This window comes from Cyprinodon tularosa, unplaced genomic scaffold (genome assembly GCF_016077235.1).
Source record: "Cyprinodon tularosa strain WSP-4 unplaced genomic scaffold, ASM1607723v1 ctg64, whole genome shotgun sequence".
Lineage (NCBI taxonomy): Eukaryota > Metazoa > Chordata > Actinopteri > Cyprinodontiformes > Cyprinodontidae > Cyprinodon > Cyprinodon tularosa.
Window position 1 is genome coordinate 672,853 of NW_024039385.1, and position 17,771 is coordinate 690,623.

The 17,771-nt window shown below is 37.8% G+C and overlaps 1 protein-coding gene across 2 annotated transcripts in view; it reads left to right on the top strand.

Moving 5' to 3' along the window:
* The window catches only part of snap25a (synaptosome associated protein 25a), a 55,476-nt gene extending 39,063 nt beyond the window's left edge, over positions 1 to 16,413 (top strand). Inside the window, exons 5-8 of one of the 2 annotated variants that reach the window (XM_038308550.1) lie at positions 239 to 356; positions 8,714 to 8,833; positions 11,710 to 11,854; positions 14,749 to 16,413. In XM_038308550.1, the coding sequence (XP_038164478.1) occupies positions 239 to 356; positions 8,714 to 8,833; positions 11,710 to 11,854; positions 14,749 to 14,817 (452 nt within the window). In that variant the 3' untranslated portion in view covers positions 14,818 to 16,413. Of the gene's footprint in view, positions 1 to 238; positions 357 to 589; positions 708 to 8,713; positions 8,834 to 11,709; positions 11,855 to 14,748 lie in introns of both variants that reach the window. The other variant, XM_038308549.1, reaches the window with a different exon arrangement.
* Positions 16,414 to 17,771: the final 1,358 nt, after the last annotated feature.

Consider the following 17,771-nt stretch of genomic DNA (forward strand, 5'->3'; position numbering starts at 1 on the left):
AATTAGATTATATAGTATTTCTGGTGGCCATATTTCACCTCAGGTGGCCATGGCTTTGCTCTGTTTGACGTTGGAAAGTCTTAATTTCTCCCGTAAACTCATTAATATTTGTTTTAGTCTGCACACCAATTTACACACACTCACATTTACACCTCAGTTGCTGTTCGTCATATCTCATATTTCTGTCAATCAGTCAATGAAATTCATTCCACTACTGTCATCCCTTTGTCCTGACCAGAGCAACTCGATCGTGTTGAGGAGGGCATGAACCATATCAACCAAGACATGAAGGAAGCCGAGAAAAATTTAAAAGATTTAGGGAAATGCTGTGGGCTTTTCATATGTCCATGTAACAAGTAGGTACTGACAATGTGCCCAAAAGGTTCTTTGCATATGTGGTGGCGTCCAGTTTTTCCTCTTTTTTTTTTCTCGTTTTGTTTTTCTTTCTTTTGTCATAGTGAGTGTCTGAAGTTGTTGTCTTCTCTCCTTTGTCTCCTCTCTCTTTCTCTCGCCTTATTCTTCTATCTCTCTTTCTCTCTTTCTCCTCGTGCTTCGTTCTGTGGGGGATAAATGACTTGTGTTTAATCAGAGCAACTGGAGCGCATCGAGGAAGGAATGGACCAAATCAATAAGGACATGAAGGATGCAGAAAAGAATTTGAACGATCTAGGGAAATTCTGTGGTCTTTGCTCCTGTCCATGTAACAAGTAGGTGCTGCTTGCCTGCCTGCCTGCCTGCCATTAAAAAAGACACTAAATAACAAATAAAAAAACAACAGAGGAAGAAGTGACATCACAATGGCCATTAGCCAATAGTCTGCTCTGCTCCAGTTCCAATAATAACCATCTATACAATGGGACACAGGTGGATGATATTCTTTAAAATAGCCTCACAAAGAGGTGCGTCGCCCTTGAAGTGAAACTGAAGAATATTTTTCAAGAGCTCATGTCTGAGACAGTAGTTCATCTTTAAAATTCACTTACAAATAAAACAAATCAAAAATCTTCACTTGATATTTTCTTAACCTGGCTACTACTGATTGCTCAAATTTCCCTCAGTGTCGATATTTGAAAGAGATGAAGAAGCCACGAGGAATGGGCAAAAATCTAGGAATTATGATTATAAACCAGCATAAACATTTCTGGTATTAAAAAGATTGGTACATATTTTTTGCATTGTTGGTTCAAAGAATACGACCATATCTAATCTTTACTCTAATACTCGATGTTTAAAATAAATGCTTTCAATTAAAACAAAAAAGCAAACAATATTTCCAAATGGCACCATTTTAAAATAACATTTAAGATTAGATTAGATTATTGTTGTTTTTTTTCTATTAGTTTTATAGGTAACCTTCCAAAGGCCTAATTAGCTTAAAGGCTTAAAATGAGTGTTTTATTTGCATACAGAACAGTGGTTTAATTGAAATATAGCATTGTTTTATGTCTGTTCATGCTAAGATAAACCTGGAATATTAAATTAGATCATATTGTATTAGAGTACATTAATGAATTATTAATACCATAAGGGAATTACAAAAAGTATAAAATTAGAATCATTACAAGTAAACTTGAGTTAAAATAATGAAACGTGAACTTAAAAGTGAGTATTTAGGGGAGAGCACTATTCTAAAGATCAAAAACTAGTAGCTATATAGATACAAGTGCATCCCTAATCAAAAATCTAAGATAAGTACATTACAAACCTCCTTGTTTCATTTTTATAGTGCTAATTATGTTAGCTATAACAAACTTTGTCAATTAATATTTTTTAAATTTACACCAAATTAACAAGTTTATAGTGACAGGTTGTTTAGTCATCTGCTTAGGTACGGAGCTTAACAAATATAGCTGCCCACTGTAATTCAAAAACATTATCTCATTAGAGACAAATAGTACTTCTTTAGTTATCACAAAATCACTCCCATATTTTTCAAAGCCCTTTCAGTTATATGGCTCAATCAGAACAGCAATAATAGCTTAGTTAATATTTTAAAATGGTATTAAACAGACTTACTTTGTAATGGCTAGTGGCAGATTTTTACAAAGTTGTCGCGAAATTAAATATGTAGGGAGTTACAGACTGAGGAGTTCTTTCTATGGTTGCTTTTATTGAAGGAAGTTCTACAAAATAATGTTTAATAACAAAGTAAGTTATTATTGCCCATGCCTCGGCACCATAACAATATATTTTAATGAGTTCAACTACAGATCATTTTTGATTTGCTTTAATAGACTTTTTTTTTTACTTTAATGTAGATTTGCATAGGTTCTTGATGCATTACTGCAAAGAGTATAACTGCTGGTAAATGCAGCAGCCTTATGTTCTTTTGAGGGCTTCACCTCCGGAATAATCTGTAGACATGCAACCATCCCAATGTTTTTACATCTCACAATATTCCCCATTTCTATTCAGATTAGACACTTCTATGTAATTAGTTTTGGGAATTTTCACAATTTCCTATTTATGATTACTGCAATTTATCGCCATTAGTCATACCTATAAAAAAAGGCTGCATGAATAACCATTAAAGCAACACTAGAACTTGTTTTCAAGCTTCCTCCCACTCAACCAAGGCCACAGTTCATCAAGTGCCTCAATTAACTCCTTTCTACTAAGTGCCCTTCTCCCAGTGCCCTATTCTCTGAGCTCACACTTCTTCTTACAGTTCAAGAGACTTTTACATTTCAATGTCCCCACTATGGAAGACCGTTTTTAATCATTTGTACTGGTGAAAATGTATAAAGGCTGGACATAGTGTGCTGATGCACAACACTTTGATAACTACATCAATCAATCATGTGCTGATTGCTTCCGAGCAAGAATATATTTTCCTGGTATTTAAAAAAAGTGGCGCTAAGAGTGGACTTTTAAAAGATATCACTGTCTCTGTTGGCCTTTCCAACTAAAACTAATGAGATTTTAACAAAAAAGAGCAGGGCTGAGGCTCCCAAAGCATATTGGAACTCAGATGTTCACTCTGTATCGATTAGGGCATGAATAGTTTTCAATCTTAGTCCCAAAATGCATTTGGGCAGCCTGGTCAAGGACTGTTTGACACTTCTCCTCATCTGCATGATCTCTTCCACCACACCGCTCTAACATCCAGTAGACCCTCACCTTTTTACAGGGAACGAGAACGCCCTCCCTCCCCCTGAACACCCTGCTCCTCCCCGACCACTGGTGACATGGAATGACTAGCGAGCATGACCCTGGGAATGCTCTTGCATGTTTGAAATGCAACACATAACAGCAATTCTTCATAATAATCCCAAAGGTTCTTATGATGGCTCATAAACAAAAATGAAAGACATCTTCTTCAGGTTTTATCCAATTTTTAGGGTTAGAAGCTTGATCTAAGACTTTCCAGTGAAAAGGGGACAAGATGGCAGAGAGTCATAAAAAGCCATGTTCCTCAAAAACTAAAACAGTCATGTCTGTGTTGTATTTTGGTACGAGGAATTGGTAAATGAGAAACTATCCTCCTATGTAACATTTTGGGTTTTTAGTAAAGATTTCTTCACTACGCTCTATATTTTATGGGATGAGAAATAAAATAATTTATCTTGATTAAAAAGGGATTGAAAAAAGCTGTCAAAGCTGCACAAGACAAAGACAGCAATAGGAAATATTCAAAACCTCCCCCTCAAAATATTTGAATTTATGTCTGCAAGCGTGACTCTAATCCAGCAGAGTCGGGGTTAACGTGTAAATAGCTGCATCATGTCTCTGGTTCCCTCGTCTTTACATGGCTTCATGTAGTGATCAAGTCCTCAGCTGCGTGTCTTGTTTCTCCGCCGGATCTGCTGCAGTTTCTCTGCAGTGCCACCTCTCCTGCTTAGCCCTGTGCTGAATTAGCCCCTATCCTGCACTGGGTGCTTCAAAACATTTCTGTTTGCAAAGCTTCTTCTCCCTCAGGCGGCTGGCTCACATGTAGGTCAGTCTTATCAGATAGTGGCATGGCAGTCTGCTGGGACGTTGACTCAATCTGACTGCACAAAAGGAACGTTTTTAGAATGAGGAAAACAAAGCATTTGGTTGGATTTCTGCAGCTCCGAAATGCCTTCACATTCTAGCTGTCTGTCTGCGCAGTGGATGACTTAATCAAAGAATGATTAATAGAGAACAAGTTTAGTTTCTTAGGACTCAAAGCATCTAGCCTATTTATTTTCTACTTCAATAACAGAAAACCTAAGTAAAGTTGGGCATTAGGGGTGTAGCAGTCCATTCAGCTAACAAGGCGAGATTTATGGGTATATATTTTTCTACGCTTTTAATTTTTGTCGTGCTTACATGTGACAAAACAAAAAAAGAAAGAGAAAATTAACTTTTTTGTGGTATTCTTATTGTTGAAAAATCTATTTTTCAAGAGCAAAGCTAGTTTTTAAAGAAATCGTTCAGATTGTAAAAAATTCAACTTCAATTTATTTTTATTTAAATGAAAATGTTTAGATTTTGAACTAAAGATGTGAGCTTCTAACTTGACTATTACTTTAGTAGTTATTTTTCTAATGAATTACATTTACTCATTACATTTAATAGCAATTATCTGTATTTCCAACTCCTTAGTTTCTCCAAATTGGCCCCTTCTTTACGTCTTAATAATGTAAAAAAAACAGCGAACATCAAGAGTGCAAAGGATGTTTAGTTGAAGTGCAGTTTGTTTATAGAAAAACATTAATAGTGACAGGGATAAACACAAGGGGCTGGAAACATTGCAGATGATGGATCAGATCCATTCTTTGTTAGATTTTAAATTTACATTTGCAATTTTAATCCTATGATAGAGTTCTAAAGGTATTCATCCACTCATGCAGAATTTCTCCTCAGTTTAGTCTATTTTATCCTGTCTGAAATTTGTATTTAAAACTGGACAGATAAACTAGAGATTGTCAGATATTTTACATTCTCTATTTTAGAGTTAGCTGACGGGATCCAGGAAGCACGATCCATTCTGCACATGCGCAAACAGATATACATCCCGGTGTCTATATATAATGTAATTATGGTACTAAAACTACTTATTTCTATTCTTAACTCACCAAAGAATGCTAATACACATCTTAAAAAAAAATTTCATGACTTCTGTGAGACCATTTTTATGCTTTTTACATTTTCTCCGTTAAACTGCTTCTTTGACGTCATCATGGGACATGCTCAGGGCAGTCTGGCAAAATATGATTAAACATGTTTATCTGCATTTTAGTTGCTTCCTTCTTTAGATTACGCACCTATAGCATAAGATTAAAATGGAACAAAAACATAAAACTCTAAAAGACTAGATTTAAAGCTAAGCCACCTGAAGTAGCGTAGGATCCCATTTCTGGTGCAGATCAGGCATTCATAAAACAGTGATAAAACAAGATTTTAAGGCATTTAATTTCTCAGGAAATACATAGTTAACCTTTAACACTTTATATTTTAGTATCTTCACTATCTTTGGGGACGGAAAATGTCATTTAGGTATTTTTAACAAAATAAAATCGAAAACGACCAGGATTTATATCTGGATGAGCATGCGCAAATGAGCTGATAGCCCATATGCAGAATGATAGTGTTTCTGGGACGGATCTGGGTAGTGACAACAGGGCCAGCCTCATCAGGGTAAAACCAATCAGAAACAGGTGTGATGCCAAATCTCCAAGCAATTTGTAATTTTGCAGTCAGTGAAACATGTTGAAGAAATTCTCCAGTGAACTTTTCTGCAGGTCTTGCATAAAAAGATCTGAGGATAAAAGCTGTGCTCTCTGTTACGTTCTTAATACTATTGCACAGTATTTATATTATTAAAACACTTTACAGCACAGTAATTTATAGGTCTATTTTTTAACTCTTCACTATGATGTTATTCTTATACATTTTTCTAAGGTCCATATTTGTGTGACCATTTTTTCTATAATCTTTTTCCTGCTGTAACAGCAGTTTCCCCGTTGTTTGACAATAAAGTAATTTCCTATTGTATTCATTATGGGTAAATCTGGCTCTGAGATTCACACATCTTAAAGTGACGCCTTCTGTGCTGTGATTGATCTGGGCATAGGGTTGCCAACCAGCCCTTGAAACACGGAATCGTTCCGTATTTAGATATAGAAGTACCTGTCTTTTTATTTAGTGGAAAAGGAACATACTTTGTCTCTACTACTGTGATAGTAAAAAAATTATCATTAAGAAGCTAACAGAAAATGAAGAACAAGGGCACGCTTGATACAAAACTTACGTTAAACTTGTTCCTGGGCCCTGTCCTGCATTGTGACCAGTGAGCTGACAACATATACGTTACAATCCAGAATACCCTCATCCCATTGGTGGAGCCAAGTGTTGCTTAATGAGAAGATAGTGGGAGACAACAGAGCAATATGGGGGACAAACGGGGTAATTGAAATGCTGATGCTGCTTTTGGGGGTGGTGCACCTTCACAAAGCGATGCTCCTCCTCAAAAAAAAAAAAAAAAAAAAAAGGATGCACAAATATAGGGAGGAATGGGGGGAAAAATACCTGGAAGAAAAAAGTCTGTGATAATTAATATAAAGCACAATGCAAATATGCATCTAATTCAATTTGAGTCAAATAGTTAAAAATCACCACGCCAGGAGGAGTAAAGGCTGTTGGTTCAGCTGAGCACACACATGGGGTGGCCCTTTTTTTTTCAGGCAGATCTAGCCAGAGCTAACCAGGGTTTACGAGGCTGCATTATGGTCTGCGTAAAGCACTAATATAGCTTGCCAAGCTATATATTTACAGGAATTGCTTTTGATAGAAATCTTTAACAAACCGTTTTTGATTAATCATTTCCATTCTTTTAACGATATAATGTAGCAGACACATTCTCAGAAAAAAATAAGAAAACTTCTTGATTACATTATATATACAGGAAGATTCTGCCTCACAACAACAAAAAAATATTCTGCTTTCTTTTTTTTTCTTTTTTCCCAGTGTAAACATGAAACTTCAGTTTAGCACTTGAGTTACAATCAATCTATAATCTTAGATGGAAGAAGAGTAACTTAAGCATGTTCTATCAAACCGACCTCAACAATAAGCCTTGGTAAGGTTTCTAATTTTGACAAGAAAGAGAACGATTGATGTTTTAAATGTTTTTATCACCTAAGGGAATAAAAAATACTGCAATCAGCTTATCCAAAGCAGCTGATTGACTACTTTATTTTATATCTCAATATAAAGTCTCAAACATACAGATTTAACATCTTGAATTGATCTGAAAAACATATTTGTGTTTTTAATGAGTAGAGATCTTGTTACCCACCTAAGTGCTTCAAATCCAGCAACAGAGCAGTTAACTTAGAAGAAAGACGGTATGAGAGGAGAAGGCACATGACAGCTTTCAAGGTAGAGCAAAGAGAATATAAATGGTAAAACAAAAAAAAGTTGAAAAATGAACAAGAAGAAAGGAATTGGAGTTGTCTGATCTGCTTAGCACATTGTGGTGTGTTAGCAAGGACAGGGAGCTAAGCCAAGCCTTGCCTCAGTCTATGTCTATTAATAATAACCATGTAGGAGGCTGAGCCATCAGCATAAAGAAGCGATCCACACAGAATCAACAAAGCTCTTCATCGAAAGCCATTAGATGTAAAAACAGAATGATGCTAAAATGATCAGAGAGAAAGATGAAGATATGTGACTATTATAACAATAAGCTCTCAGATAAACAGTGCATTGAATGCAATAATAATTATTATTATATCTTATCATTTTTCTGTCTGTCAGATGTAGAGCTAAACCTGATCCTGATGAATCAGAGGGTCTGAGCATAATCGGTGAGGTGACATTTGCAAACCTGAGCCGTTTGGTTTCACAGCATGTTAGCACAGCTGTATTTGTCAGGATATTTTCTGCACAAGCTGATATATGCCACTTCTGAGGAATCTCAACTGATCTAAATTTTATTAATTTAATGATTTTGATAAATTATTAATTAATTTTTTTAATATTATATCGCCTGACTCCTGCCAAGAATCTCAGATTTCCCACAATTCTGAACCTAGAATGGAAGAGATTGCATATAAAATATTAAAACCAAGGATGATGTTTAGGGAGGAAGAGGGAATGTTCTTTTTTTTTTTTTTTTTTTTACAAAGTAAAAGTAAATAAGACCGTTATTCTCTACGGACCTCCTGCCAGTTTTATTTATTTTGCTGTGTATCCTCATGTCGTTTTTTAACAGTTTGTTCTCAGCACTGATCGTCGTCCGTCTTAAAAATGTCACCGTCCTGTTTGTCCCTGTTGTGTGTCTGCAGAAGCTTATTGTCTTCTCTGTTTGGGAGAGGGGGGGGATTTTGATTGTGGAAAAAATGATTAGAACAATGTGGATAATATTAAAACACAAACTTTTTATAACTGTGATTGCTTTAGTCTGTATTGTATGTTTTATAACAAGAAAATATAACTGTGATAGTTTGTTATAACAGAACGAGCTTGTACCCACTAAACCCAGTCCATGCCTGCCTTGCTTTGCTTGACTTAGTCTAGTCCCCTCCATATATTTATGTGCATGTAACCAGTTAACACCTTTGTGCCAACCAACCAGGCTACATAGAGATTAATATCAATGTGATGCTGAAGAACCTCAAACCTAAGGCTTTTTTCCATAGATCTTAAGTAATAGGAAGCCAGATGGTTGAGGTCCATAACTGTTTTTCTCAAACCGCTGAGTAACTACATTTCCTCGCACCTCCCCATCGCTGCCGGCATTTAGAATGAAGAGTGGAGCCAGCAAGGCTTGGGGGAACAACCAGGATGGGGTTGTGGCCAGCCAGCCTGCCCGTGTGGTCGACGAACGTGAACAGATGGCCATCAGTGGAGGCTTTATCCGCAGGTGAGATTAAAGTTCATTTTTAAATCACCTAATGCTAAGGATGGCGGGGAAACCACAAAACTGAGCTAAACGATGGCTAAAGATTTATCAGCATGCTTTAGAAATATAATCGATTTATCCAGAGCAAAGGGCTTGAGTAAGTAAATAATCTTGCAAATATAATTATACTTACTGAAGGATGCAGTTGTGTCCAACCATTGTTTAACAGGATACCACAGAGCTTGGCTTAACTCACAGTTTACAAAGGTAAAGTGCGCTGCTCAACTTCACATCTAGCTGTTAGGTTCTTAAAAAGGAGAACAATATATAGGGAAGCAGCAAAGATGCCTGTGGTACTCTGGAGGAGCTACAGAGATCCTCAGCTTGGGAGACTGTTGGCAGGACAGCCATTAATCACGGCACCACAAACCTGGCCTTAAGGGAAGAGTGGCAAGAAGAAATCTGCTGCAGAAGGAAAGCCCTCCAGATTCATCTGTAGTTTAAGAAATGCTACGGAACTAAGGAAGCATGAACCAGAAGAGGAACTTGGGTCCAAGTCCAGACATAATCCAATGATAAAACTATAGCAGGACTAAAAACTGTGTCATTCACAGGTCCTTGTCAACCACTATGCTCCATCTGGAGAATTTCAGCCAGGAACAATGGGATGAATTAAGTGTTAAGATGTGCAAAGCTGGTACAAAAAATAAATAAAATAAAAACAAGTAGAAACTCTCATACTATTAAACAGTATCCGGATTGCCAGCGAAGACATACGTCCTGGGACTAAATACAGTGCAGAAGGAGCTGCTGAGTGAGTGAGTGAGTGAGTGAGTGAGTGAGTGAGTGAGTGAGTGAGTGAGTGAGTGAGTGAGTGAGTGAGTGAGTGAGTGAGTGAGTGAGTGAGTGAGTGAGTGAGTGAGTGAGTGAGTGAGTGAGTGAGAGAGAGAGTGAGAGAGAGAGAGAGCGTCAGCGACTCAGTGTATAAGTCTGCAAGGGAGTCAGTGAATGAGTCAGTAGCCAGTGAACCAGGGAGTCAGTGAGAGATTGAGTCAGTGAATTAGACAGCGAGGGTGTCAGTGAATAAGTCAACTAGCGAGTAAGTGAGGGAGTCAGTGAATGAGTCAGTAGTCATTGAGCCAGGGAGTCAGTGAGAGAGTCAGTAGCCAGTGAACCAGGGAGTCAGTGAGAGATTGAGTCAGTGAATTAGACAGCGAGGGTGTCAGTGAATAAGTCAACTAGCGAGTAAGTGAGGGAGTCAGTGAATGAGTCAGTAGTCAGTGAGCCAGGGAGTCAGTGAGAGAGTGAGTCAATGAATTAGACAGCGAGAGTCAGTGAATGAGTCAACTAGTGAGTCAGTGAGGGAGTTTGTGAATGAGTCAGTAGTCAGTGAGCCAGGGAGTCAGTGAGTGAGTGAGTCAGTGAATGAGTCAACTAGCGAGTCAGTCAGGGAGTCAGTGAATGAGTCAGTGAGCCAGGGAGTCAGTGAGAGATTAAGTCAGTGAATTAGACAGAGAGGGAGTCAGTGTATGAGTCAGTAGTCAGTGAGCCAGGGAGTCATTAAGAGATTGAGTCATTGAATGAGTCAGTAGTCAGTGAACCAGGGAGTCAGTGAGAGATTGAGTCAGTGAATTAGACAGCGAGGGTGTCAGTGAATAAGTCAACTAGCGAGTCAGTGAGGGAGTCAGTGAATGAGTCAGTAGTCAGTGAGCCAGGGAGTCAGTGAGAGAGTGAGTCAATGAATTAGACAGCGAGAGTCAGTGAATGAGTCAACTAGTGAGTCAGTGAGGGAGTTTGTGAATGAGTCAGTAGTCAGTGAGCCAGGGAGTCAGTGAGTGAGTGAGTCAGTGAATGAGTAAACTAGCGAGTCAGTCAGGGAGTCAGTGAATGAGTCAGTAGTCAGTGAGCCAGGGAGTCAGTGAGAGAGTGAGTCAATGAATTAGACAGCGAGAGTCAGTGAATGAGTCAACTAGTGAGTCCGTGAGGGAGTTTGTGAATGAGTCAGTAGTCAGTGAGCCAGGGAGTCAGTGAGTGAGTGAGTCAGTGAATGAGTCAACTAGCGAGTCAGTCAGGGAGTCAGTGAATGAGTCAGTAGTCAGTGAGCCAGGGAGTCAGTGAGAGATTAAGTCAGTGAATTAGACAGAGAGGGAGTCAGTGTATGAATCAGTAGTCAGTGAGCCAGGGAGTCAGTGAGAGAGTGAGTCAGTGAATCAGACAGCGAGAGAGTCAGTGTATGAGTCAACTATTGATTCAGTGAGGGAGTCAGTGCATGAGTTAGTAGTCAGGGAGTGAGTGTGTAAGTCCGATGTTTGTATTGGTTCTCCAGTAAGATTTGCACAAAGGTTCAGGAAAAGGTAGTCAGCAACCTTGGCTTTTCAGGACAACCTGAAATGAAAGCTCGGGTGGACCCCCAGGGCCTGTTTAGGTGACTTTTAATGGAAACCATTTATAGTGGATTTTATTGTAGGTTGTGCTAATAAAAGTTGAACTAAAGAATATATAAAGATTTTAACTGATTTCCTCATAAAGGCTGTGCTGGATTAATAAAGAGATGTAAAAGTAAAAAGAATTAAGAATCTTTTAACAGTAGAGAATTACCTTAAACTAGTAAACATTGTCTATTATAAATTAACATTTCTGAGTGAGATTATCCACACATCTAATAAGGTGTGACTCTTCAGTGGGTCCATCCATCCTCTCACTGATCCATTGTTAAACAGCTTTTATAGTGAAACCAAGTCAACGCTGACCCCTTCCGATCTCAGGTCTGAGGTCAGTCTCAGCTCCTCCTATCATAACTTTTAAAAGATGGCCGATGTTGTTCCAGATGGTACTGGCTGTGACCTGGTTTTCAGCACATACTGCCCAGTATTTACACCTAACCTTCCTGTGCTCAGGGTAACAGACGATGCCCGGGAAAATGAGATGGACGAGAACCTGGAGCAGGTGGGAGGCATTATCGGCAACCTGAGGCACATGGCCTTGGACATGGGCAACGAGATCGACACACAGAATCGCCAGATTGACAGGATCATGGAGAAGGTATATCATTTTTTTCACCCTTGGCCCTATTAATTTAACTAAGCTAATGCATGAAAATAGAATGAAAATTGAATTGTCTTGTTGTGTTTTATCTACTTTGAATTCAATTCTTTCTTTTTTTTTCTAAACTGAGTTACTTATTTGTGGAAACAAAATATATAGATATTAAGATAAATAGCCAGAAAAATGGCTATTTAGATTTTTATTTATGGTGTAGCATTGGTTATGTGATCTTAGTAAAGCTTATTTGCCCCTTTGTATTAATAAAGACCACGGCACTTGTAATGCAATGCTTAAAAAATCACATTGATATTCATGTGACCCTGATATTACAGTAGCCAAGAGTGTCCATCCCAAATAATTGACTTCATGTGTTTAGCCACTTGCATATGGTGACAGTTGTATGAAATCCAGCATCCAGACATGCAAACTGCTTCTACAAATATTTGTGTGGTAGGTCAGTGAATTTTAGTGTGGTACCACGAACGGACACAGTGTATCGTATCTGTTTGCTAAGCATTTCATCATAACAAAGATGGTTTCATGGGAAAGCTTTCTGTGTCCGCAGCGTCCAAGACTGCAGAGTATTGGATGTAGTGGTATAAAGTACACCTCACTGGACTTTAGAACAGAGCAGAGGTGCTCTCTAGAGCAGGGGTCTTCAATTGCAGTGCTCAAAGTCTAGTGTACGGCAGCTTTTAGATGTTTCTTGGCTTCCCCCACCTGACTCAAGGGGCTGAATTAACTCCTCTGTGAAACAAACAAACACTATAGGACACCAGATTTAAATGACTGGAATTGATGAACCCCACTTTAGGGCCCTGTCGAACCTTGTCGATTTAGACAGAGTATGCCCGACGTCCTGGATTCTCCGTCAACGTTGGCATACGCTGAACTTTCTATGTATGTTTTTTAAATTTTGGGCGTATACATAGAGCATTCATAACGAGTCCAAAACTTATGTCCAACAACAGCCTAACTTATGCATAACGCGGGGCAATGGCAGAAAATTTTGAGGATGCTCAAAATTTCTCAACTTACTCACTGTATGTCGACATGTTTCAGCGGTCTTCAGCGTGCTCATAACTTATACAAAACTTACCCATAACATATCCAACATATTTTCCATATGTCATGCGTTCGCTGGTCTAAATCGTCAAGGTGTGACAGGGGCTTTAGAGGGATCAATCATCAATCAATTAAAGTTAGATGACTCTGGGCTTGGCAGTCATCAGGTGGTACTTGGCGTTGGGCTCAGCTCATTTGTTCTAGTAAAAGAGAAGTCTTATGCTTCAGCACACCAAGACATTTTTGAGAACTTCAGGGTGAAAGGACTTGACTTGACTTTCCTTTAAACAGAGTCCTGACCTCAACAGGACAGGTCCCCTTTGGTCCAATTAGAGCAGAAATATTTAGCGGGGCTTACTTGTCCATCATTAGTGTCTGACCTCACTAATGCACTTCAAAATAAATGGTTAAAAATAACAGGGAGCACACTCTTAAGCCACCAAGTCCACCCAGAAATGATGGCTGATAAAATGAGGCGTCACATAATGTCACACAGTATGAATGAGTAGAAAGTTGAATCTATGTGACGTATTGTGATGTAACTCTGCCCACTGGCAACGCCAGTGTCAGCCAGAGGTGGGTAGAGTAGCCATTAATTGATGTGTAATACTAACTTATGGAAATCCATTTCCACCATTTTAAAGCAAAATATGGCACATAGCATGTCATAAGTACGAATCATAGCATGACATCTTGGATCAATTCTGCTACCGTCCTTGTCAGAACAGCTCAAGGATGGTCAATTTTGTTGCAAGTTAACTTTCATAAAACCAGGTCCATGAAGACATGGATAAGATATTTTGGTGTGAAATATCATAATTATATAATAATATCATAATTTTAACAAAAATATGTGGAGTAAAGTCATAGTTTTAAGAATTAAGGCATAACTATGAGGCATAAAGTCATAATTTTGAGATATAAAGTAATTATTATGTGATATAAAGTCATGATTATGACATTTAAAGTCGTATTTATGAGAAACAAAATCCAACTTTCGACTTTCGTTCATAATTGTGGGATTTAAAGTTATAACTATGAGAGTTAAAGTCATAATTATGAGAAACGGGGTAATAATTTCAACTCTCGAATTGTAATTATGAGATATAAAGTCACTATGATGAGGTTCAAGAGGGGGAAATAAGCTTGTATACTAATTCAACATATTTCTACTCAGTGGAAAGTTAAAAAGTAGCCAATCTAGAATTCCTCAAGTAAAAGTAAAATAGTATCAAGTAAGAAGGCTATTTGAGTACCAGGTAACTCATCATAACATCGGATTAATACAGATGTAGTAACACAAGGAAAAATATATATTTACAAATTCAGGGGTTCTAAAGACAAGATATGTTTGAGATAAGAAACTTCACTCTTTTTTTTTCACCAAACATATGAAGCCAATTGTAGTTGGTGAGCAGTTTGGCAGTTTAATACTGTCAGATGTTTGGTCTTCAGCTTATACAAGTATATGAAATTGGATGACATTCTCATCTTTGGGGTCTATTTTGATTATGTATTTCATCAAACACATAGTCTTAATATTAAAACACGTGAAACAAAGAACAGTTTTTATTCGGTTAAGTTTTATTCCTAGTATTTTATTCTTAGGTTGCAAAAAGTTTATTCAAGTAAAAGTACTACTATTATTATTAATGAAGTAAAAATAAGTATAAGTGCAAAACCACTCCTTAAACAACATTTTGTTTAAAAAGTTACTTGGGTAGTCAGAAACAATAGGAATACAGCTTCCAGAAATTAAAAAATTTGAGAAAACCCTCTCAACCACCTCAAGCTGACCCGTTTTTTTCCCCCCTCCTCTCCTCCAGGCTGATTCCAACAAGACTAGAATCGACGAGGCTAACCAGCGCGCCACAAAGATGCTGGGCAGTGGCTAGACGCCCCGAACCCAGAGCATGATCTTCCTGGCGTCCTGCGCCACACATCAACCGGCGCTGACATGCTTTCATCATGGTATTGACCTTCTAGGTTTGCACACATGCACATATCACCTCCCCTTCCTCGATTTAAATGTCGTTCCGTGTTGTCTGTCGAGCTTTTTCAAGATGATTGTCCTCGTAAAAAGATGATTTCTTATACTCCGTATATCATTCTTTCCAAAGGTTGTATATAGTGCTGACTTGATGGCTCTCTAGCTGACTTGTGAAGTTTTTATTCTCTTTATCTCTCTATCTTGCTCTACACACACAAACATATATATATATATATATATATATATATATATATATATATATATATATATATATATATATATATGAGATATAATACACTGCTCTGGATGATAAGTATATAATAGGAATGCTAAACAAGCTGTTTGTTTTCTTCTTTTCCTTTCCAGTATCTCAGTATTGTCTTTGTAAAGCTATGTCATTCCATTTAGGCTACTGTCATGCTCCTTATTTGGTGTTGTCACGACAACAGAGGGGACAAGAGTGATTAAAAGACATCTGTAATGTGATGATGATGATGGTAACCATGCAGCAGTACAGCTAAAAGAGATTGCAAAGAGCACTTACAATCAAAAAGAAGACAGTTGCTGATACATTTTTCCTTAATTGCAATCATACTGAGTTACTGTTTAGACAATGTGCAACTAGACTCTCTGTAGCTGTATTAGACATTGCATTCCAAGTGATGTGAATTGTGCGTTCTCTGCATGACAAATGGTAGTTTTTAGTCTCATTAATAAAACCTGTCTGAAAAATATATATAAAAAACAATAACACGGCAGTAGCAAATTGACAAGACGCATGCTCAGTATTAGGACACAGTTGTTCGTTCCATACTCCTGCAAGTTTGCAATAGTGCCACTTTTTCTGTCTCGATATATTTACCGACTGTGACCATCTTGTTGTACAATAAATGCAAAGGGGATCAAAAAAGGTGAGATAAAGGTGAAGAAAATATGAGGACTTTGGGGTTGTGTTGCAAAAAAAAATGACCTGTTTTCTAAACAATTATGCAGTTCATTGATGAAGATGTTGATTATGTGTTGAAAGAGGAGGACTGGCTGTGTACTGTATCATAGGTTTTGGATGCTCTGAAAAAAAAAAATAAAAGTTTGCAATGTAAAGCAAAGACACAATATTTCTGAGAGACCTTACTTTTATAAGAAGACTGTATCTGTAAGTTTATTCTCCCTGTGTGGTTTGTTATTGGTAAAATACAGGTATTAATAAATGACAATAACTACACCTTAAAACTAAACAAAAAAATACCAAGTTTTCTTTCCCTTTTTTTTTTTATTACTTTTGCTTCTGTACTTTAGAGCTATGCACACCAAATCGCCAAAATGTTCCGTAGTTCCAGTAAGGTGAATAAAAACCCTAAACCTGAATGACCCAATAGGATCAACTGTGAGATTGATGTCCTCGATGCATGTCATAGTAAAGACTCCCTCTCTGTATCCTGTCAGTGTGTGCAGTGGTGGACATTTTGTAGCTAGCTGAATTTATTAAAAGTAATGAACCCTAGATGCACGCGTGTTTGTCTTCATTGCTCACTCTAGGAAAAAAAGTTAAAAAAAAAAGTATTTTCAAAAAGAAAAGCTTATTTTAGATCAGGGGTAGCCAATTAAAAATCAACAGGTTCCAAATAAAGAAAATCAACAACCAGTAAAGGACCGGAGACATTTTTTATTATAATCTGTTAGTTTGAAAATAATCTAACACTGAAATAAAATAAGGTGTTTATGCATACATGTTATGCATTGACTTTTTAAATAAAAAAAACAAAAAAATATATATAATTTTTTTTTTCCATTTTAAAATCTAAAGTTTTTTTTTTTAAGTAGGGAACGACAATCGTTCAATTTAGTATAATGACAATTTCCTCATTCAAATATTTTATAAAACACCTGAACTGACCGTTTGTTTTCTTCTGTTTTCTGTCTTAATGACAGCAGTGGGCTTTATGCTGCCCTGCAAGGCTTTGAACCTGGGTTTGATTGGCGACAAAGCAATTCTCAACAACATATCAGATCCATATTTATTTCTGATTCTGTTCATGGTGGAGAATCCTGCTTCACAGCAGCAGGTTGAGCCAAACATCCACTAAATGTTCAGGGTCATCTTTGAGCACCATTTCACTTTTCTTTCACCAGTTCACTGCAGTTCTTCCAGCAGTCCACACTTTCTCTGCTCTCTTTTTCTCATCATCTTCTCCTTCTTTCCCATCGCCCGGCTTGCTACAGGTTTGCCTGCTGTGTCTAAAAGTAGCAGCAGCAGCAACCCAGACTGACAGCAGCTCATTGGCTAATTTGTATCACATGTAGCCTGGTGCTGGACGCTCTGGAGGGCTTTGGCATGTTAACAGGAGAAGTGGCGTAAGTGAAATTGGACACTGTCAACATAAAAAATGTGGTAATTTCTAAATGTTTTAAATCAGGTTGGGTCCAGATTAGCCAGCACATGGGTCTTGATCCGGACCATGGTCCGCTAATCCGTGACCTCTGTTTTAGATCATCGGTGATGTGGAAAACTGTCCACAAAATGTCCACAATTGTGCTGAGAGTTAACAAGGTAGAATTAGAAATATACTTACATCTTTGATGTTCACAGACTTTAGGCTGGTTTATTCTCAGAAACCAGGTCGTCTGGGTGTGTGTTGCAGTTAATACAAATGCGCCCGTTCTGCAGACACTCTACTGCACCTCTCCAAAATTGTAGGTGACCACAGACAGTGCTGCAGACAGGAGGCCTCTGATTGGTCAAATCTACATCCACTCTACACTATGCGTGTTTCCTGTTTGGTACCTTACCGGCTTGTTTTGTTTGTATGACCGCTATTGTGGAAAACGACTCGTGAAGATGGACCAGCTAGAAGAGTGAGG